At 43.1% G+C, this 21410-nt stretch overlaps 1 protein-coding gene across 2 annotated transcripts in view; it reads left to right on the forward strand.

The window, feature by feature from the left end:
• The window catches only part of ANKRD13B (ankyrin repeat domain 13B), a 262079-nt gene that overhangs the window by 212140 nt on the left and 28529 nt on the right, over window positions 1-21410 (forward strand). For both annotated transcript variants that reach the window (XM_040423447.1, XM_040423448.1), the window contains exons 5-8: window positions 3415-3558; window positions 3645-3834; window positions 17465-17531; window positions 20797-20878. In XM_040423447.1, the coding sequence (XP_040279381.1) occupies window positions 3415-3558; window positions 3645-3834; window positions 17465-17531; window positions 20797-20878 (483 nt within the window). The remainder of the gene's footprint in view (window positions 1-3414; window positions 3559-3644; window positions 3835-17464; window positions 17532-20796; window positions 20879-21410) is intronic.

Raw genomic sequence — 21410 nt, forward strand, 5'->3', positions numbered from 1 at the left:
TTTCCATAGAACGGCGCTAGAGGAATTACAGAGTAATAGACAGTCTGGTTAGACTAAAAAGTCAGAGATACCAAAATTCTTCTAATGCCACACGGCTCCCTTGGCACTGCAGCAGGAGCAGGCTCAAAGCACACACAGAGGCGCGCACCCGGCGTATCCTCTCCGCTCACGTGCTGCCCGCCATTTGCCTCAAGTTAGAAGTCATCAGTCAGTGAGTGCACTGCAGCCTCCCCCAAGCCCAGACTGAAGGACCGGTCTGAACAGTGAACACAGAACACAGTGTGCCACAGTAAGAGGACAGCAGCAGACTTAATAAAAAGTTTATAAACTTGGATATGGGTATTCTTGATGGGGGGGAGGGCAGCAGCAAGCAGTAGAGTTTTGGGGGGCTCATAGAGGACTCAGGAGGACAGTGTGCTTTGCTCCTACTCCTCCTCCCCTCTTCCCACCGGGGGGAAGCACACTGTACTCCTGAGTCCTCTATGAGCCTACAGAGCCCCCCCCAGCACATCAGTCACCTTGCAGAGGGGGGGGGGATATGATTGGTGGCTATGTGCACACTATAATGCCCCCCTAAATGCCCGGGCACCTTACTTACCTCATTCCCCGGCACCCGCATTGCTCCTGATGCCCACACAGCCACCACTGCCTCCCTCCCGTCATGCAGATAAAAACATCCAGAGACATGGGGGGCAGTCAACAGCAGGCTACGATGGGAACGAGCCTCAATAACATCACGGGTGACGCTAGGGAGGCTAATTTCCGACGCGGCCTGCTATTGGCTGCATTCCCCCACTGGGCATAAGTATTATCTGTATGCGGCGCCTGGGCATAATGGAGGTTAGAATTAGATAGCCCCTTTAACGTTTTAGCATTTTCTTTTTTCTTCCCTATCTTCCTTGAGCCATAACTTTTTTATTTTTCCGTTCACATAGATGTTTGAGGGCTTATTTTTAACGGAGAAGTTGTACTTTAATATGGCATACAATGTAGTGGGAAGCTGGCAAAACAATTCCAAATGGGGTGGAATTTGAAAAAAAAACTAAACAGTTTCTCCACCGTTTTACTGGTTTTATTCCTACGGCATTCATGTATACATTTCTTTATTGGCAAATGGGGGTGTGGCAGGGGAGTAGCCAGGACATGAGGTGGGATGGGCCAGGGGTAGGTAGAGGGCGAGTTAGGGGGCCCACTTCAGATTCTTGCTATGGGGCCCAATAATTTCTATGTATGCCCCTGCCCCTGGCCCCACTCTAACAGAACAGGTGAAGTCCTTCCCAGATCCCCTCCATCTTCCAACAATCTCTGTCTGAAGCTTCTAATCTTCTAACCCCGGTCACAGCTGAGGAACTGTAATCCCCCCTGGAAAAAGCCCAGACCCCGATGGCCTCCCACTTCTCTATTTCAGAAAGTTCGAGGATGTCCTACTGCCCACCTAGTTACTCTCTGCAATCATCTGCTTCAAGATGAATCTCTTTTCCGACAAACAGAGGAAGCCTTTTTTAGCTCCGTTAGATCGATGTTCACTAAATTTCTGTGGAAAGGATGGTAACCCAGATTGCCATATTCGCTACTGATGAAGAGACGTGAGCATGGAGGAATGGGGGTGCTTCACATTACAAGTCTGTACACCTCAACAGGTGGTTAGAATTGCTAAAACCTAGCAAACGACAAGACCTCGAAGCCTAGGCGCAACAGTCTCTGGGTCATCCGCTGGCCAAAGCCCTGTGGTTGCCTGTGGCGGGTACCCTTAGACACCCAGATTATGATCCACTACTCAGAGGCACTTGTGCTGTGTGGCTCTCTCTAAAAAATACTCTAGACACCTTCCTATCACCGCTCCTCCCATCTAGTCTACTACCGGTAGCTCTCGGTAAGATTGACTCCCCCTACTCAGATTTTTGGGGAAAGCTTGGCTCTATCTCCATTTCAGATCTGTTCCCTCTAGGTAAGGTGCCCTCACAAAAGGCCCTGCAAGATCTATTGCAACCAACTCAATTGACCCCACTACATTTAGCACATTTTTAGGAGCTAGCGATGAGATTCTTACAGGCCTTACCATCTAAAAGACAACTCACTCCCTTGGAGGTTGCTTTGTCAACTGATTTGCCATTGCCCAGAAAGATGGGACAGATTTACTCTTTGCTACTAACCCCCAAATCTCCATCTAAACCTGCTTTTATCTCTTTATGGGAGAGAGAGCTGAACATATCCCTTACTGATGCGGAAGTCCAGACAGTTCTCCGTTCTTCTCATTGCTTCTCCTCTTGTGTGAGACTGCAGGAGAACCATTAGAAGCTTCTTACACGGTGGTATAAAACACCAGAATTTCTATTCGCACACAATCTCTCTCAGTCTAGCAAGTGCTGGAGGTGTGGGACCCATGTCGGCTCTCTCTCACATATCTGGTGGGAATGTCCCCTATTACGTTATACTGGAAGGATATTGAGCAGGCCATTCAGAAGATTTGTTCTCCCTCTTTTACCCTCAGATTTGAGTATGTGGAATTGGCCAGATCTAGTCATGCCTACCACCCATCTAAAAAGAATCTCATTACTCATTTATTAGCAGCTGCCAAGGTCTTAATACCTCTGCACTGGCTTAGCCAATCATTCCCCTCACCCCAAGAATGGGAAGCGAAAGAACTCACTAGCCTAGCCAATATGACAAGAGACAGCTATCTCTAAACATGGTCTCCATGGCAAGCTCATTAAATACATGCTACCCCAATACCTAGACCTAGATAAAGACTATCAAAAAGATTTGACGATTTTCATAACTGTCCCCCCCCCCCCCCCCCTCTTTCTCCCTTTTTCAACTGGGTGTATCTCAACAGGATTGCTTTACGTTACTGGATAAAAATATGTATGTACATCTCCTTTGGCTGTATAGATTGTACACACTGTCTAGTCCATGTGGAGAATCTATTTATCATATTATGTTGACTATAATATTAAAATCAAGAATTTAAAAGAAGTAGTCAGAACTTAAATATTCTTAAAATTGTTTGTCACAATATCTGCATTCAGTATGCATGACAGGAACTAATGGAATAATTTAGAGCCCTGGAAACCTGCCAGCGCTTTCTTCTTTAGTAGTCCAGGGAGAAAACGCCTCTGCACCAAGCTCCAGATAAAGATCAAAGTTTAATTTATTCCATATATAGCAGATGTACATAACGTGAAGGCAACATTTCGTCTATAAAATTACTGTTTCCAATCTTGAAAATGCCCATTTAATGGCTGAAACATTGCCTTTACTGTATGTATCTGCAGTGGTGTTTTCTCTGTGGACTACTACAGGTTCCTGGTAATAGTGGAGCCAGGAGCCGTTAATGCACGGACAATAACTGATGGTGCTGAGGGTCGATTTTGGATTATTTGAAGCACTTTGCTCTTTCTTTTGTTTTCATAGTGCCCCTGGTCTCCAAGATCTGCCCTAGTGACACTTACAAAGTTTGGAAAAGTGGGCAGAACCTGCGTGTGGACACAACACTACTTGGGTTTGATCACATGACTTGGCAACGAGGGAACCGTAGTTTTATCTTCAGGGGACAAGGTGAAGAATCCTAGAATCTTATATATCCATAATACTATTGCATCTCTTATGTTGTTTCTAAATATATACTTAACTATACTCCCCAGAAACCAGCGCCGTGGTCATGGAAATCGATCATGACAGAAGAGTTGTCTTCTCTGAAACTCTGACTTTAGGTTCCCAGGACCATGAAGTTTTGCTGGCTGCTGTGCAGCCCACTGAGGAACAGGCCATGGGTCGCCTCACAGCCCCTGTGGTCACTACTCAGTTAGATACCAAGAACATTGCCTTTGAGAGGTGAGTGAGAAGAACAAGAGAGTAAAATTAATATTGTCAAGGAGAGGGGTCTTCCATAAAGTGTTTGCTAATCTTTGAAAGTCAATCTACCATGGAAATATAGGTGTTTTATACCTAAAGGGGTTTTCCGGGTTCAGAGCTGAACCCGGACATACCCTTATTTTCACCCAGGCAGCCCCCCTGACAAGAACATCGTAGCATTTCATGCTCTGATGCGCTCCCTTGCCCTGCGCTAGATCACACAGGGCACGGGCTCTTTTGTTTATCATAACACACTGCCGGGCGGAAACAGGAGTAGTGGAGCAGTCGAACACTGATCTAGCAGTTTGCTAGGGGATAACTTGTAATTACCAGAATTCCCCTTTTAAATGTATCTATTTTAATGTATTATATTATCTTCTCTGAATCCCCAGTTACAATATCTGTTATATTCCACAGCTACAATCACAATTTTGCTGGTTAGTATTAGAAACAGTCTACAATCTTGTTGTCAGACAAAATAATCACAGCTTAATTGAGCTTGTATAATGTAGTGGGACAGGCATTCCTACATTAGTCTACGGTAGAGTACCCAAAATGCAATTCACTAGATTTTGCTTTGTCAGCAAGAAATGGCGGGACGTATATGCAGATATATGTAGATATATATGCAGCCTGCATTTTTGGAATCACGCAGACTATACAGCCTGTAATCCAGGATCAGGAAAATATAAATAATACAATGGGTAAGATTTATTGCATAAGGGGTATTGTAGTTGTTGCAAAGGGGTATTCTGGTTGTTAAAGTTATCTCCTATCGACAAGATAGGGATTAACTGTTAGATTAGTGGGGGTTATCCCCCTGGTTGGCGACCCTGTACCCCTTGGAGCCCTCCAGAACTTCTGTACAGTTAAATGGCGCTGCAGAGCACATGCTAAACATGCTGCTTTGTTCTTTTCAGGAGGCTTTAAATAGTACTGGGGCCCCATTCTACCACTAGGACCCCCCACTGAACTAATAGTTATGCCCTATCCTTTATATAGGGTATGATTTGTAACATTGTAACAAGCGGAATATAATTAAAGGGGATATCCCATGATTAACGTAAAAAATAGAAAATGAAAATCAGACATCATATAATACAATCTCTTCCTAACAAAACTAGAACCAGCCCTGCACCTCCCATGGATCCTGAGATCTCCTCATTTATTGCTCTGCTACATTTATATCAAGCTGACAGCTCAAGGGGAGTGTCTTTTCTGCTGCAGCTATGGGGGCATGTCTTTTCTGCTGGAGCTCTCTTCCTATCACAGCTCAGGGGGCGTGTCTTTTCTAACGGAGCTTTTTGCCTATCCCAGCTCAGGATGCAGTTGAAGGATGAAACAGAGCATGTGCGGCCATCTCAGTGAGCAGGACAAAAATAAGAAAAAGAATAAACAGCAGGTGGCGCTATACAGATACATTTTTATTGAATAATTCAGTGGCTATACAAAACGTTTAATTACATGCATTTATAAAAGTATTCAAATCCATGTGCTGGTTTGAAAACTGTAGAATATTTTTCATGGGTCCCCTTTAAATTTAGACAACATAAAACTAAGCGAGGCTGGAAGAAGATATGCCACATTTTGCACAATGGCTCACGTTGTATGATTTGGTGCATAGACCTGTTAGACACTTTTCTCTTCCTTACGCATCTTATGATTAGCTTACTTTGGACCAGGGTTGCAAAACCTGCAGCCCGGGGGCCACATGCGGCCCTGGATGCCATTCTGTGCAGCCCCCAACCATCTGGTTACAGACATGTATGTCTATGTCTTTTGGCTGCTCACATGTATCTTTCATGTATTCTCCCATAAGATGGGAGTACTAGAAGTGTACAGTGGGATGCGAAAGTTTGGGCAACCTTGTTAATCGTCATGATTTTCCTGTATAAATCGTTGGTTGTTACGATAAAAAATGTCAGTTAAATATATCATATAGGAGACACACACAGTGATATTTGAGAAGTGAAATGAAGTTTATTGGATTTACAGAAAGTGTGCTATAATTGTTTAAACAAAATTAGGCAGGTGCATAAATTTGGGCACTGTTGTCATTTTATTGATTCCAAAACCTTTAGAACTAATTATTGGAACTCAAATTGGCTTGGTAAGCTCAGTGACCCCTGACCTACATACACAGGTGAATCCAATTATGAGAAAGAGTATTTAAGGGGGCCAATTGTAAGTTTCCCTCCTCTTTTAATTTTCTCTGAAGAGTAGCAACATGGGGGTCTCAAAACAACTCTCAAATGACCTGAAGACAAAGATTGTTCACCATCATGGTTTAGGGGAAGGATACAGAAAGCTGTCTCAGAGATTTCAGCTGTCTTTTTCCACAGTTAGGAACATATTGAGGAAATGGAAGACCACAGGCTCAGTTCAAGTTAAGGCTCGAAGTGGCAGACCACGAAAAATCTCGGATAGACAGAAGCGACGAATGGTGAGAACAGTCAGAGTCAACCCACAGACCAGCACCAAAGACCTACAACAAAGTCACTGTGCATCGTTCAACCATTCGGCGCACTTTACACAAGGAGATGCTGTATGCGAGAGTGATGCAGAGGAAGCCTTTTCTCCGCCCACAGCACAAAAAGTGCCGCTTGAGGTGGGGTAAAGCACATTTGGACAAGCCAGCTTCATTTTGGAATAAGGTGCTGTGGACTGATGAAACTAAAATTGAGTTATTTGGCCATAACAAGGGGCGTTATGCATGGAGGAAAAAGAACACAGCATTCCAAGAAAAACACCTGCTACCTACAGTAAAATATGGTGGTGGTTCCATCATGCTGTGGGGCTGTGTGGCCAGTGCAGGGACTGGGAATCTTGTCAAAGTTGAGGGACGCATGGATTCCACTCAGTATCAGCAGATTCTGGAGACCAATGTCCAGGAATCAGTGACAAAGCTGAAGCTGCGCCGGGGCTGGATCTTTCAACAAGACAACGACCCTAAACACTGCTAAAAATCCACTAAGGCATTTATGCAGAGGAACAAGTACAACGTTCTGGAATGGCCATCTCAGTCCCCAGACCTGAATATAATTGAAAATCTGTGGTGTGACTTAGAGAGCTGTCCATGCTCGGAAGCCATCAAACCTGAATGAACTAAAGATGTTTTGTAAAGAGGAATGGTCCAAAATACCTTCAACCAGAATCCAGACTCTCATTGGAACCTACAGGAAGCGTTTAGACGCTGTAATTTCTGCAAAAGGAGGATCTACTAAATATTGATTTCATTTCTTTTTTGTGGTGCCCAAATTTATGCACCTGCCTAATTTTGTTTAAACAATTGTAGCACACTTTCTGTAAATCCAATAAACTTCATTTCACTTCTCAAATATCACTGTGTGTGTCTCCTATATGATATATTTAACTTACATTTTTTATCGTAACAACCAACGATTTATACAGGAAAATCATGACGATTAACAAGGTTGCCCAAACTTTTGCATCCCACTGTAACTAGACATTAATGATATACAGTGAGGAACAGAAGTATTTGAACACTCTGCGATTTTGCAAGTTCTCCCACTTAGAAATCATGGAGGGGTCTGAAATTAACATTGTAGGTTCCCACTTTGAGAGACAGAATAAAAAAACAAAATTCAGGAAATCACATTGTATGATTTTTAAAGAATATATTCGTCTTGCACTGCTGAACATAAGTATTTGAACGCCTAAGAAAATCAGTGTTAATATTTGGTACAGAAGCCTTTGTTTGCAATTACAGAGGTCAAATGTTTCTTGTAGTTCTTGACCAGGTTTGCACACACTGCAACAGGGATTTTGGCCCACTCCTCCACACAGATCTCCTCTAGATCTGTCAGGTTTCGGGGCTGTCGCTGAGCAACACAGAGTTTCAGCTCCCTCCAAAGATGTCCTATTGGATTTAGGTCTGGAGACTGGCTAGGCTACTCCAGAACCTTGATATGCTTCTTACGGAGCCACTCCTTGGTTATCCTGGCTGTGTGCTTCGGGTCGTTGTCATGTTGGGAGACCCAGCCACGACCCATCTTCAATGCTCTGACTGAGGGAAGGAGGTTGTTGCTCAAAATCTCACAATAAATGGCCCCATTCATCCTCTCCTTAATACAGTGCAGTCGTCCTGAACCCCTTCGCAGAAAAGCACCCCCAAAGCATGATGTTACCACCCCCATGCTTCACAGTAGGGATGGTGTTCTTGGAATGCAACTCATCCTTCTTTTTCCTCCAAACACGACGAGTGAAGTTTAGACCAAAAAGTTCTACTTTGGTCTCATCTGACCACATGACTTTCTCCCATGCCTCCTCTGGATCATCCAGATGGTCATTGGCAAACTTCAGACGGGCCTGGACATGTGATGACTTGAGCAGGGGAACCTTCCGTGCAATGCATGATTGGAAACCATGACGTAGTGTTCTACCGACAGTGACCTTTGAAACTGTGGTCCCAGCTCTCTTCATGTCATTGACCAGCTCCTCCCTTGTAGTTCTGGGCTGATTCCTCACCTTTCTTATCATCAGTGATACCCCACAAGGTGAGATCTTGCATGGAGCCCCAGTCCGAGGGAGACTGACAGTTGTCTTTAGCCTCTTCCATTTTCTAACAATTGCTCCAACAGTTGATCTATTTTCACCAAGCTGCTTGGCAATTGCCCCGAAGCCCTTTCCAGCCTTGTGGAGGTCGACAATTTTGTCTCTGGTGTCTTTTGACAGCTCTTTGGTCTTACCCATGGTAGTAGTTGGCGTCTGACTGACTGTGGGGTGGACAGGAGTCTTTAAAGAGCTCAGACAGGTGCTACTAAGTTAGATTAATGAGTGGTGTAGAGGTGGACTTTTTAAAGACACAGTAACAGGTCTTTGAGAGCCAGAATTCTTGCTGTTTTTCAGGTGTTCAAATACTTATGTTCAGCAGTGCAAGACAAATAAGTTCTTTAAAAATTAAACAATTTGATTTTCAGAATAATTTTTTTTCTGTCTCTTTCAGTGGAAATGCACGTACAATGTGAATTTCAGACCCCTCCATGATTTCTAAGTGGGAGAACTTGCAAAATAGCAGGGTGTTCAAATACTTCTGTTTCTCACTGTATACTGTATGTTCATTATGCCATAAATATAGTATTTCAGTTGGTAATACTCCTTTAAGTTTTATTTTCAGCCCTTGGAATTGGTACAGGCTGACAATGTGGCCCCCAACCAGAAAAGGTTGTGGACCCCTGATTTGGACCGATATTTTACGCCAAAATTTTGATGCAACTTTTCGGCAATTTACCCACTACTTATTTTCTAAATTCTGCCCCCTGTTTAGACACTTTTCGAAGCTGTCTAGTGAGGTGCAAAAAGTGTTCAAATGCAGCACAGGACATGTACTCCAATTGTTTTGGTTTCAACTTAGGTAGCATATTTAGCCTAGTAAATGGCCCCCATTATAGCCTAGGTTATATTATTCCATGTTTTATGAATACTAATTCTATATGTAAAGTGTAAAGATGGCCATACATATTATACTTTTTTTGGCCGAACCCACAGAGAACTGTGGGCTCAGCCAACACGCTAATGTGAGTGGGGAGCTTTTGATATAATCAGTCGAGGGTGACAAGGATTGGGCAAAATGAATATTTTCACCCGATCCTTTTGTTCTCCAGGGATATAAGCCACTGCCAGAACTGTCGGGCAGCAGCTTTATCCTCTCTTCCCATAGCATACACAGACACGTGTGCCTGAGCCAAACATTTATGTGTATGGGGAAGCCGGGAGGGAGGCTCGAGAAATAGAGGTTGAACAAACTATTGTTTGTCCGACAGCTATTGCATATGTATGGCGAGCTTAAAGCGGCTCTGTCACTCGTATCAACCCTACTCTAGCAGGGATATAGCCTGGTAGGGTTGATGACGCTGATTAAAACAATACCTTTCTTATGTCTGTGGTATCCTTGTGGAGAAAAAGGAACTTTTACAATTATGCAAATAAACTATTCAAACACTGGAAGGTGGGATTATGCAGTTCGAGCACCGCTCCAGCAATGCCCTGATGGTCCATAATGACGCCCCTTTGCTTTTCATCACGTCCCCCTGCCTTTAGATTGACAGTGCTACACCGCACTTTTGTCCAGAACGGTGTGTACGGTCAATATCTTCAGCTTCATCCAGATGACGGTGATGAAAAGCAGAGGGGCATCCTTTACAGAGATAGAGGTTCTAAGTCAGCTGTCTAAAATTAATACAAATAAGTCACAGGGGCCTGATGGGATTCACCCAAAGCTATTAAAAGAGCTTAGCGGTGAACTAGCAAAACCATTAACAGATTTATTTAACCAATCACTGGTAACAGGAGTTTTCCCAAAAGATTGGAAATTACCAAATGTTGTGCCCATTCACAAGAAAGGTAGTAGGGAGGAATCGGGCAACTATAGGCCAGTAAGCCTGAAATCAATAGTGGGGAAATTATTGGAAACCATACTTAAGGAGAGGATCGTGGAACATCTAAAATCCCATGGATTGAAAGATGAAAAACAGCATGGGTTTACTTCAGGGAGATCATGTCAAACTGATCTTATAGATTTTTTTGATTGGGTGACTAAAATAATAGTTGGCGGAGGTGCAGTAGACATCGCTTATCTAGACTTTAGTAAGGCTTTTGATACTGTCCCACATAGAAGGCTTATCAATAAATTGCAGTCTTTGTGCTTGGACTCCCATATTGTTGAATGGATTAGGCAGTGGCTGAAGGAACAGACAACAGAGGGTTGTAGTCAATGGAGTATATTCAGACCATGGTCTTGTTACCAGTGGGGTACCTCAGGGATCTGTTCTGGGACTCATATTGTTTAATATCTTTATCAGCGAAATTGCAGAAGGCCTCGATGGTAAGGTGTGTCTTTTTGCTGATGACACAAAGATTTGTAACAGGGTTGATGTTCCTGGAGGGATAGACCAAATGGAAAAGAATTTAGGAAAACTAGTGGAATGGTCAAAAATCTGGCAACTAAATTTTAATGTTGATAAGTGCAAGATAATGCACCTGGGGCACAAAAACCCGAGAGCAAAATATAAAATCAGTGATACAGTCCTAACCTCAGTATCTGAGGAAAGGGATTTAGGGGTCATTATTTCAGAAGACTTAAAGGGGTATTCTCAACACGCTATTTCATACTTACCTGCTCCCTGCGCGCTGTCCACTTCCTGGTTTCGGCAGGGGGCAGGGGGCAGGCTCCATCTTGATTGAAGTCTTCTCCCGGCCGGGCCGCGCGCTGGACTGAACGGGCACACCGAGTCCGCGCATGCGCCCTGGGCACTTCTTCCTGGCAAGTATACTATACTGGCCAGGAAGAAATCACCATAGCGCAAGCGCGGCCACCGCGATTCCTGAGAAGAGCGGTGGCCGTAACCAGGGGAGATGGAAGACAACAGTCAGGTAAGTATATGTTTATTTTCTTCTAAGGGGTGGGAATTAGTTAATTAAATATATTTAGAAAAATGATCACTGTTAAATCATTAACCGATTTAACAGTGATCATTAAGATGTGAATACCCTTTAAAGGGATTCTGTCACCTCCCCTAACCAAAAATCCGATTTTAAAGCATTCATGTAGCACAGCTTACCTTGAATCGGCTGTGCTCTTTTATCTTGTAATCCTTCCAGTAGTTTATGATAAAAACGACTTTTATGTTTATGTAAATTAGCCCTGAAGGTGCCCAGAGGGGTGTTTTGTAAGCTTTAGTGTGCCCAGTACCGCCCCTCTTACGGTGCCCAAAACGCCTTCCTTCCGACTGCCTAACCGCCCACAGCCTCTCATCCCTCTCCTCCCCCTCCCTCACGGCCGAACAAACTCTCGCGCAGGCGCAGTACCCACTGAGGGCTGCGCCAGTGCGATCTGCAGGAGACTGAGGGCAGGAGCTTCATCTTTGTCACTGGGCATGCGCCGAGCCCAGTGACGTCAGATGCTCGCTCTTCCCTCAGTCAGCCTGGTGAGGAAGCGCAGAGGATTGCCGATCGGCTGCTGCACCCTGTGTTTTCTCCAGCCTGTCTGCCTGCCAGAGTGAAGCCAGCCAGCGATTTCTTTCCCCACCCTCCCTCCTGGAAAGAAATCCTTATTTTTTGGGAGAAAATAGGTATTATTATACGCAGGGTGCAGCAGCCGATCGGCAATCACAGGAACGGAAGGTAAGAAAGTGGATCTCCAGCCTGCCAGCGGCGATCGTTCGCTGGCAGGCTGGAGATGTGATTTTTTTTAACCCCTAACAGGTATATTAGACGCTGTTTTGATAACAGCGTCTAATATACCTGCTACCTGGTCCTCTGGTGGTCCCCTTTGTTTGGATCGACCACCAGAGGACACAGGTAGCTCAGTAATATGTTGCACCAAGCACCACACTACACTACACCCCCCCCCCCCCCCCCGTCACTTATTAACCCCTTATTCACCCTTGATCACCCCTGATCACCCCATATAGACTCCCTGATCACCCCCCTGTCATTGATTACCCCCCTGTCATTGATCACACCCCTGTAAAGCTCCATTCAGACGTCCGCATGATTTTTACGGATCCACTGATAGATGGATCGGATCCGCAAAACGCACACGGACGTCTGAATGGAACCTTACAGGGGCATGATTAATGACTGTGGTGATCACCCCATATAGACTCCCTGATCACCCCCCTGTCATTGATTACCCCCCTGTCATTGATCAACCCCCTGTAAAGCTCCATTCAGACGTCCGCATGATTTTTACGGATCCACTGATAGATGGATCGGATCCGCAAAACGCACACGGACGTCTGAATGGAGCCTTACAGGGGCATGATCAATGACTGTGGTGATCACCCCATATAGACTCCCTGATCACCCCCCTGTCATTGATTACCCCCCTGTCATTGATCACCCCCCTGTAAAGCTCCATTCAGATGTCCGCATGATTTTTACGGATCCACTGATAGATTGATCGGATCCGCAAAACGCACACGAACGTCTGAATGGAGCCTTACAGGGGCATGATCAATGACTGTGGTGATCACCCCATATAGACTCCCTGATCACCCCCCTGTCATTGATTACCCCCCTGTCATTGATCACCCCCCTGTAAAGCTCCATTCAGATGTCCGCATGATTTTTACGGATGCACTGATAGATGGATCGGATCCGCAAAACGCACACGGACGTCTGAATGGAGCCTTACAGGGGCGTGATCAATGACTGGTGATCACCCCATATAGACTCTCTGATCACCCCCCTGTCATTGATCACCCCCCTGTCATTGATCAACCCCCTGTCATTGATCACCCCCCCTGTCATTGATCACCCCCCCTGTCATTGATCACCCCTCTGTAAGGCTCCATTCAGACATTTTTTTGGACCAAGTTAGCGGAAATTTTTATTTTTTTTCTTACAAAGTCTCATATTCCACTAACTTGCGTCAAAAAATTAAATCTCACATGAACTCACCATACCCCTCACGGAATCCAAATGCGTAAAAAATTTTAGACATTTATATTCCAGACTTCTTCTCACGCTTTAGGGCCCCTAGAATGCCAGGGCAGTATAAATACCCCACATGTGACCCCATTTCGGAAAGAAGACACCCCCATGTATTCCGTGAGGGGCATATTGAGTCCATGAAAGATTGAAATTTTTGTCCCAAGTTAGCGGAAAGGGAGACTTTGTGAGAAAAAAAAAAATAAAATCAATTTCCGCTAACTTGTGCCAAAAAAAAATAAATTTCTATGAACTCGCCATGCCCCTCATTGAATACCTTGGGGTGTCTTCTTTCCAAAATGGGGTCACATGTGGGGTATTTATACTGCCCTGGCATTCTAGGGGCCCTAAAGCGTGAAAAGAAGTCTGGGATCCAAATGTCTAAAAATGCCCTCATAAAAGGAATGTGGGCCCCTTTGCGCATTTAGGCCGCAAAAAAGTGTCACACATCTGGTATTTTTTTTATACAAAGTTGGCATTTGACCAAGATATTTATCTCACCCAGCATGGGTATATGTAAAATGACACCCCAAAACACATTCCCCAACTTCTCCCGAGTACGGCGATACCACATGTGTGACACTTTTTTGCAGCCTAGGTGGGCAAAGGGGCCCACATTCCAAAGAGCACCTTTCGGATTTCACAGGTCATTTACCTACTTACCACATATTAGGGCCCCTGGAAAATGCCAGGGCAGTATAACTACCCCACAAGTGACCCCATTTTGGAAAGAAGACACCCCAAGGTATTCCGTGAGGGGCATGGCGAGTTCCTAGAATTTTTTATTTTTTGTCACAAGTTAGTGGAAAATGATGATTTTTTTATTTATTTATTTTTTCTTACAAAGTCTCATATTCCACTAACTTGTGACAAAAAATAAAAACTTCCATGAACTCACTATGCCCATCAGCGAATACCTTGGGGTGTCTTCTTTCCAAAATGGGGTCACTTGTGGGGTAGTTATACTGCCCTGGCATATTAGGGGCCCAAATGTGTGGTAAGGAGTTTGAAATCAAATTCTGTAAAAAATGACCAGTGAAATCCGAAAGGTGCTCTTTGGAATATGGGCCCCTTTGCCCACCTAGGCTGCAAAAAAGTGTCACACATCTGGTATCGCCGTACTAAGGAGAAGTTGAGGAATGTGTTTTGGGGTGTCTTTTTACATATACCCATGCTGGGTGAGATAAATATCTTGGTCAAATGCCAACTTTGTATAAAAAAATGGGAAAAGTTGTCTTTTGCCAAGATATTTCTCTCACCCAGCATGGGTATATGTAAAATGACACCCCAAAACACATTCCCCAACTTCTCCTGAGTACGGAGATACCACATGTGTGGCACTTTTTTGCAGCCTAGGTGGGCAAAGGGGCCCACATTCCAAAGAGCACCTTTCGGATTTCACAGGTCATTTACCTACTTACCACACATTAGGGCCCCTGGAAAATGCCAGGGCAGTATAACTACCCCACAAGTGACCCCATTTTGGAAAGAAGACACCCCAAGGTATTCCGTGAGGGGCATGGCGAGTTCCTAGGATTTTTTATTTTTTGTCACAAGTTAGTGGAAAATGATGATTTTTTTTTTTATTGATTTTTTTCTTACAAAGTCTCATATTCCACTAACTTGTGACAAAAAATAAAAACTTCCATGAACTCACTATGCCCATCAGCGAATACCTTGGGGTGTCTTCTTTCCAAAATGGGGTCACTTGTGGGGTAGTTATACTGCCCTGGCATTCTAGGGGCCCAAATGTGTGGTAAGGAGTTTGAAATCAAATTCTGTAAAAAATGACCAGTGAAATCCGAAAGGTGCTCTTTGGAATATGGGCCCCTTTGCCCACCTAGGCTGCAAAAAAGTGTCACACATCTGGTATCTCCGTACTCAGGAGAAGTTGGGGAATGTGTTTTGGGGTGTCATTTTACATATACCCATGCTGGGTGAGAGAAATATCTTGGAAAAAGACAACTTTTCCCATTTTTTTATACAAAGTTGGCATTTGACCAAGATATTTATCTCATCCAGCATGGGTATATGTAAAAAGACACCCCAAAACACATTCCTCAACTTCTCCTGAATACAGAGATACCAGATGTGTGACACTTTTTTGCAGCCTAGGTGGGCAAAGGGGCCCATATTCCAAAGAGCACCTTTCGGATTTCACTGGTCATTTTTTACAGAATTTGATTTCAAACTCCTTACCACACATTTGGGCCCCTAGAATGCCAGGGCAGTATAACTACCCCACAAGTGACCCCATTTTGGAAAGAAGAGACCCCAAGGTATTTCGTGATGGGCATAGTGAGTTCATAGAACTTTTTATTTTTTGTCACAAGTTAGTGGAATATGAGACTTTGTAAGAAAAAAATAAATAAAAAATCATCATTTTCCGCTAACTTGTGACAAAAAATAAAAAGTTCTATGAACTCACTATGCCCATCAGCGAATACCTTAGGGTGTGTACTTTCCGAAATGGGGTCATTTGTGGGGTGTTTGTACTGTCTGGGCATTGTAGAACCTCAGGAAACATGACAGGTGCTCAGAAAGTCAGAGCTGCTTCAAAAAGCGGAAATTCGCATTTTTGTACCATAGTTTGTAAACGCTATAACTTTTACCCAAACCATTTTTTTTTTACCCAAACATTTTTTTTTTATCAAAGACATGTAGAACAATAAATTTAGAGCAAAATTTATATATGGATCTCATTTTTTTTGCAAAATTTTACAACTGGAAGTGAAAAATGTCATTTTTTTGCAAAAAAAATCGTTAAATTTCGATTAATAACATAAAAAGTAAAAATGTCAGCAGCAATGAAATACCACCAAATGAAAGCTCTATTAGTGAGAAGAAAAGGAGGTAAAATTCATTTGGGTGGTAAGTTGCATGACCGAGCAATAAACGGTGAAAGTAGTGTAGGTCAGAAGTGTAAAAAGTGGCCTGGTCTTTCAGGGTGTTTAAGCACTGGGGGCTGAGGTGGTTAATATGTATAGCTTGGAAGAAAGACGAGACAGAGGGGATATGATAGAAACTTTTAAATACATAAAGGGAATCAACAAGGTAAAAGGGGAGAGAATATTTAAAAGAAGAAAAACTGCTAGAAGAGGACATAGTTTTAAATTAGAGGGGCAAAGGTTTAAAAGTAATATCAGGAAGTATTACTTTACTGAGAGAGTAGTGGATGCATGGAATAGCCTTCCTGCAGAAGTGGTAGCTGCAAATACAGTGGAGGAGTTTAAGCATGCATGGGATAGGCATAAGGCCATCCTTCATATAAGATAGGGCCAAGGGCTATCCATAGTATTCAGTATATTGGGCAGACTGGATGGGCCAAATGGTTCTTATCTGCCGACACATTCTATGTTTCTATGTTATGGAGCACCAGGGGCATCACTGGAGTGGAGCTTGAACCGCATAAACCCGCTTCCTTGTGCTCCAGCAGTTCATTTGCATGATTTTTCTTCACAACGATACCACCGACTGACATAAGACAGGTATTGTTTTAATCAGCGTCGTCAACCCTACCAGGCTATATGCCTAGTAGGGTAGGGTTGATCTGGGTGACAGCCGCTTTAAGGGATGGGCACATAAACTGCTAAGAATTCCAACAACTTGTGTTGTACAGATGTGTAGGTAGGGAATGTATGTGAAACCTCCTGCATCCCTGAATGTTAATATTGGAAGGCTGCCATATTTACAGATGGTGGTTCTAATCATAATGTTATTTTCCCGGAGAACTGTTATTTTTGCATTACCCTAATATATTCTTCAAGGAGGTTTTAAGGGTGGAGCTTTTCTTTAAGCCTCTGCCAAACATCTCAGGGTAGAGAGAGGCTGTTCAGTTCAAGTAGTAAAGAATAGATCTGGATAATTTGGCAAGTCGGTGTTGTATTTAAAGCACTAAAGCATGGATGTTTCTTCCTCTTCTAGATTTATCACAAGAGTCAGGCAGCACAGGTTGGCATGACTTCAGTGACACTTTTATGTACAGAATCTTCATTAAGATTCCTGATCTGGAATATCCTGATAACATACTTGGTGGCAGTTAATACAAGTACTGTTTTTCTGTGATATTGCAAAGGGCTTCTGTTACTTCGTAGATATGGTCCCCGGATCACAATGTTAAAAAAAACATTTGTGTTTTCTTTATTTCTCTTCACAGAAATAAATCAGGAATCCTTGGCTGGAGAAGCGAGAAAACTGAAGTTATCAATGGCTATGAGGCAAAGGTTAGAAACAAAACTTGAGCAATAATCTAGATAGGGAGAAGAGGCCTGGAGGTGAAGTTAGTTGTAAATACTTCTATAGTAGATTATTGTGGAAGGAATTACAATGAGTCCCGAAAAGATTGACCCCAATGAAATCACATGTTCTGTGGGAGATTATAGCTAAAGTCCGCTGTACATCACTAGCTTTCTATTGATTCCTTCTTACATTCATGCCATTAAAACAGCTAGACCCTCAATATATATGCACCTGTAAATGTAGTCTAATGGTCCAAATTTATTAACCTCCCCTGAAACAGAAACTCTTGACTGATCCGGGAAAAGAAGGGGTCTGACCTCCGGGACCACGACCAATCCTGAGAATAAAGGGCCTGAGATAGCATTGCAGCCCTGTCTAAGTTTTTTCTGCATAGTGGAGAACCCAGCCACCTGGTAGTAAAGGAAAGAGATGCTCAGAATGAGTGGGAGTCCCAGAGGTCACTTTTGGGGAAGATAGGGATACCCCTTTAACCATTATTGTTCTGTATGTATTGTACCTTTTGTGCAGTGTCAGGTAGATGATCTACCAAGGGATTAGGCATGGAGGACAATGCTTCAGTTTTTTGTGCAAGCCCCTTTTTCAGAAACCCCAGTGCCCCCATAATAGTATTAATAGATATTAATTACTAGTTACATTACTAAGAAACCCATTGTGACCACCCTGGTAGACCAAGCCCATGTATCGATGTAACACTCCATTACTACATAAATGTATGGCCAGGTAGTCCTCCAATGTCTGCGCTTTGACCCAGAGGAGAACATCTCTCTATGGAGCAATGGACATCTATTGTTTACCAACATCATAATACCTATTTCATAGTATGGGATATAGCTGTTGTCTTCTGTGCCCTGCACCCCTAGTTGGTTGATCCGGGCGGCCATATGTAGTCGGTGGCTAAAGGGCTCTATTATGTGTTTAGCCTTTACTGGCCCTGTGGCTATTTCGCTCAGGGCCTCATTGCACTCTGCACTTTAAGTGGTCTCACAATTTCTATGATCATTATGTATTATCACTTGTTCACATATATGGATTATTACTGTATTTTTATTATTTATTATTATTTTGTGCACATGTCTGTGTGTCTATATGAAATATTATTATGTCTATTGTATTGATCACATAATTTATTATAATAGGGATATGGGAGAGTACTTCTCTTTTGATGCATTTGCATCCATACTCCTATATTATTTACCTATCACTGTAAATATTCATTTTTGTACTCACATTATTAAGTATTATTATATTATTATAATAGTATTATATTATATATTCACTGTTGTATGCTCATTTTTTGTACATGTCTAGTGCTATTCCCCCACTCATGGTATAGGTTATTGTAATTACTATCATTCATATCTATTATGGGATGATCGCATGGATCCACCTACTTGTCAACATGCTATCATAGTATATGTAGTGATATTACTCTATTATACTATTTCCCAGGCTATATCCACAAGGGGTTATATATATATAGGGATTTTATATGTATTTACAATGGAGAGTGAAACAATGTATTTGAAATGGGTTATGCTACCTTTGTGGCACTGTATTGTTCATCAAACACTACCCTGGTATGCTGTACCCTTGAGTAGACACTCTGCATTGCTATTATTTTGTGATCTTTCTGTTCTCCATGCACTATTTCCACCTGGCATAAGCGCACTGGTGCGCTGTTCGGGCAGCATTGTGGAGGCGCTCCTATACCTGGTTTTCTGTGATCCGGCTGACGTGCGCCCTCGTGTCATGTGATCGCACTGGAGGGGGGTGTGGCCGCGCAGCGTTTGGTGCGGCTCCCTCCTCCCTGTCTGGTCATGTGACGCGGTGGGCGTGCCTCGCCCAGCTTTGGATGCTGGGTGGCGCGCCTCTATGATGTCACGCCCTGCATCACTGGGCGTATGCGCTAATTATGTGCCGGCTGTGGACTACACTATTTAAGGACGAACTCTGTTTGTTACTTCTACCTCCTGACAAAGCCTCTCCAGGCGAAGCGTGCGTCGAGGTGCAGCTCCAGTCACAGACTCTGGGTTCCAGCATACCATGGGTAATCTATGTTTTGTTGTTATGCTTGGTTAGTTTGTTACTTTAATGTCACTGCTTGCACGTAGCACTCTTGCCCTGCCTTTACTTACAGTTATTTGGCTACCAGCATTTTATATGCGGCCATCCCAGTTATCCAGGGTGGGCAAGTCTGCTATGTGTGATCATACTTACCTTTTACATGGATGCAGTGACATATTATTATATGTCACTTTGGGTGAACTTACAGTTCTCCCATATTCATGCGGCCTCACACCCAGGGCTGTGACCCTTTTTCTCTGTCAGTTGGGTTTTTGTGAGGGAGGTTGTTTATGACCCTGCTACATGGGGCCTCCCACCCTCCTATACCCTTGTGCCTTATGTCATACATTTTTGGTCATTTGATTATGTTTCAATAAATTACATATATTTTATATGTGCGTTTTCTTATCTTTTTGGGGTTATTGGTTTGTTTCTTTTGTTGGCTTAGTATAATATACTAGACCCCAGTGTTATTTATACACCCAATTTGAGTTTTGTCTTATAGGTTGGTCTAACAGGTAGTCCTCCAATGTTTGCCTGATCCTTCGGTAGGAGACATGTGGCTACCAGGAGTGTGGAACATTTTTGCCTTCCACCAGTTGACATGATCAGGCACTCCCAGTAGATCACAGCTTGATTGTGTATTGGGGAGTTGGATAAGATGGCTGAATGGACATTCGGGCCATAGCAATGTGTTCTTTATGGCTGGCCTTTGGCTTGGTTTACAGAACAATTTTTTGCTACTCGTCACAGACTGGACAATAAAAATGACACTTCTTGGGTATATAATTTAGTTTGCTTAAGATTTTTAGTCCATTTTTAATATGGTTAAAATTATTACTGTAATAAGAAGTTCCCAGGGTTAGAGTTTCTGAATTTCCATTCTCACATTGGAGGTTGTGGTATTTTTGGGTTATTTCCTCCTACTGTTTCAACTTGATCTTATAGGGTAAGTTTAGTCCATCTAGATAATTACTTTTGGTATCTAAGTTTACTGACATGACCACACAACTGAGAATTGGGGGAAATTGCTCAAAATTGTGCTCAATACTACTACTTGTTTTCCAAATCTGTGACTGCCAGTGCAGAGAACTAATAGCTGCATAGTCAGGTAAATATGTTTGTCTGACCAGTTGTATTATACTTCTGTAATTCTCTTCTCAGGTATATGGGGCTTCCAATGTAGAATTAATTACTAGAACCCGCACAGAACATTTATCAGACCAGCACAAAGGAAAAAGCAAAGGTAATGTCAAATTCTCAGCTATTTTTCAAGTGCAATTGAAATGGTACCTCTAAGGCTATGGTTTGCTGTGCACATTTGGTGTATGTGCTGGATATATTCCTTGCACAAATGGCAAACCAGCCCTATCGAGCTGCTATGAGCCCATTCGACGACAAAAGAGTGTACTTTTGGAATCAACGGATACATTTATTTCAATGTATGGGAAGGCTGCAGCCTAGTATACTCTGACAAAGAGTATACTATGGGGTACATTTTTTCTTAAACAATAGTATCCTATGGATGACATAAGCAACTGCATCGTATTCAGTTCCATAAACTGAGGCTTTACAATCGAACACGTGAGTTTTGTTAATCCCCAGCACTCTGGAGCTCGTTCTTGGCTACGTGACTACGTAGTGGGGGAGGCGAATTTATGCTGGTAAAGTCATTGAGCAGTTTATTTATTCATACCTTTTGAAGTGTAACTACTAGTGTTGATTGAGCACCAAAGTGCTTGTGTGCTCTGGCCGAACACATCGGTATGCTTGAGTGC

This window comes from Bufo bufo, chromosome 3 (assembly GCF_905171765.1).
Source record: "Bufo bufo chromosome 3, aBufBuf1.1, whole genome shotgun sequence".
In the NCBI taxonomy this organism is placed as follows: Eukaryota; Metazoa; Chordata; class Amphibia; order Anura; family Bufonidae; genus Bufo; species Bufo bufo.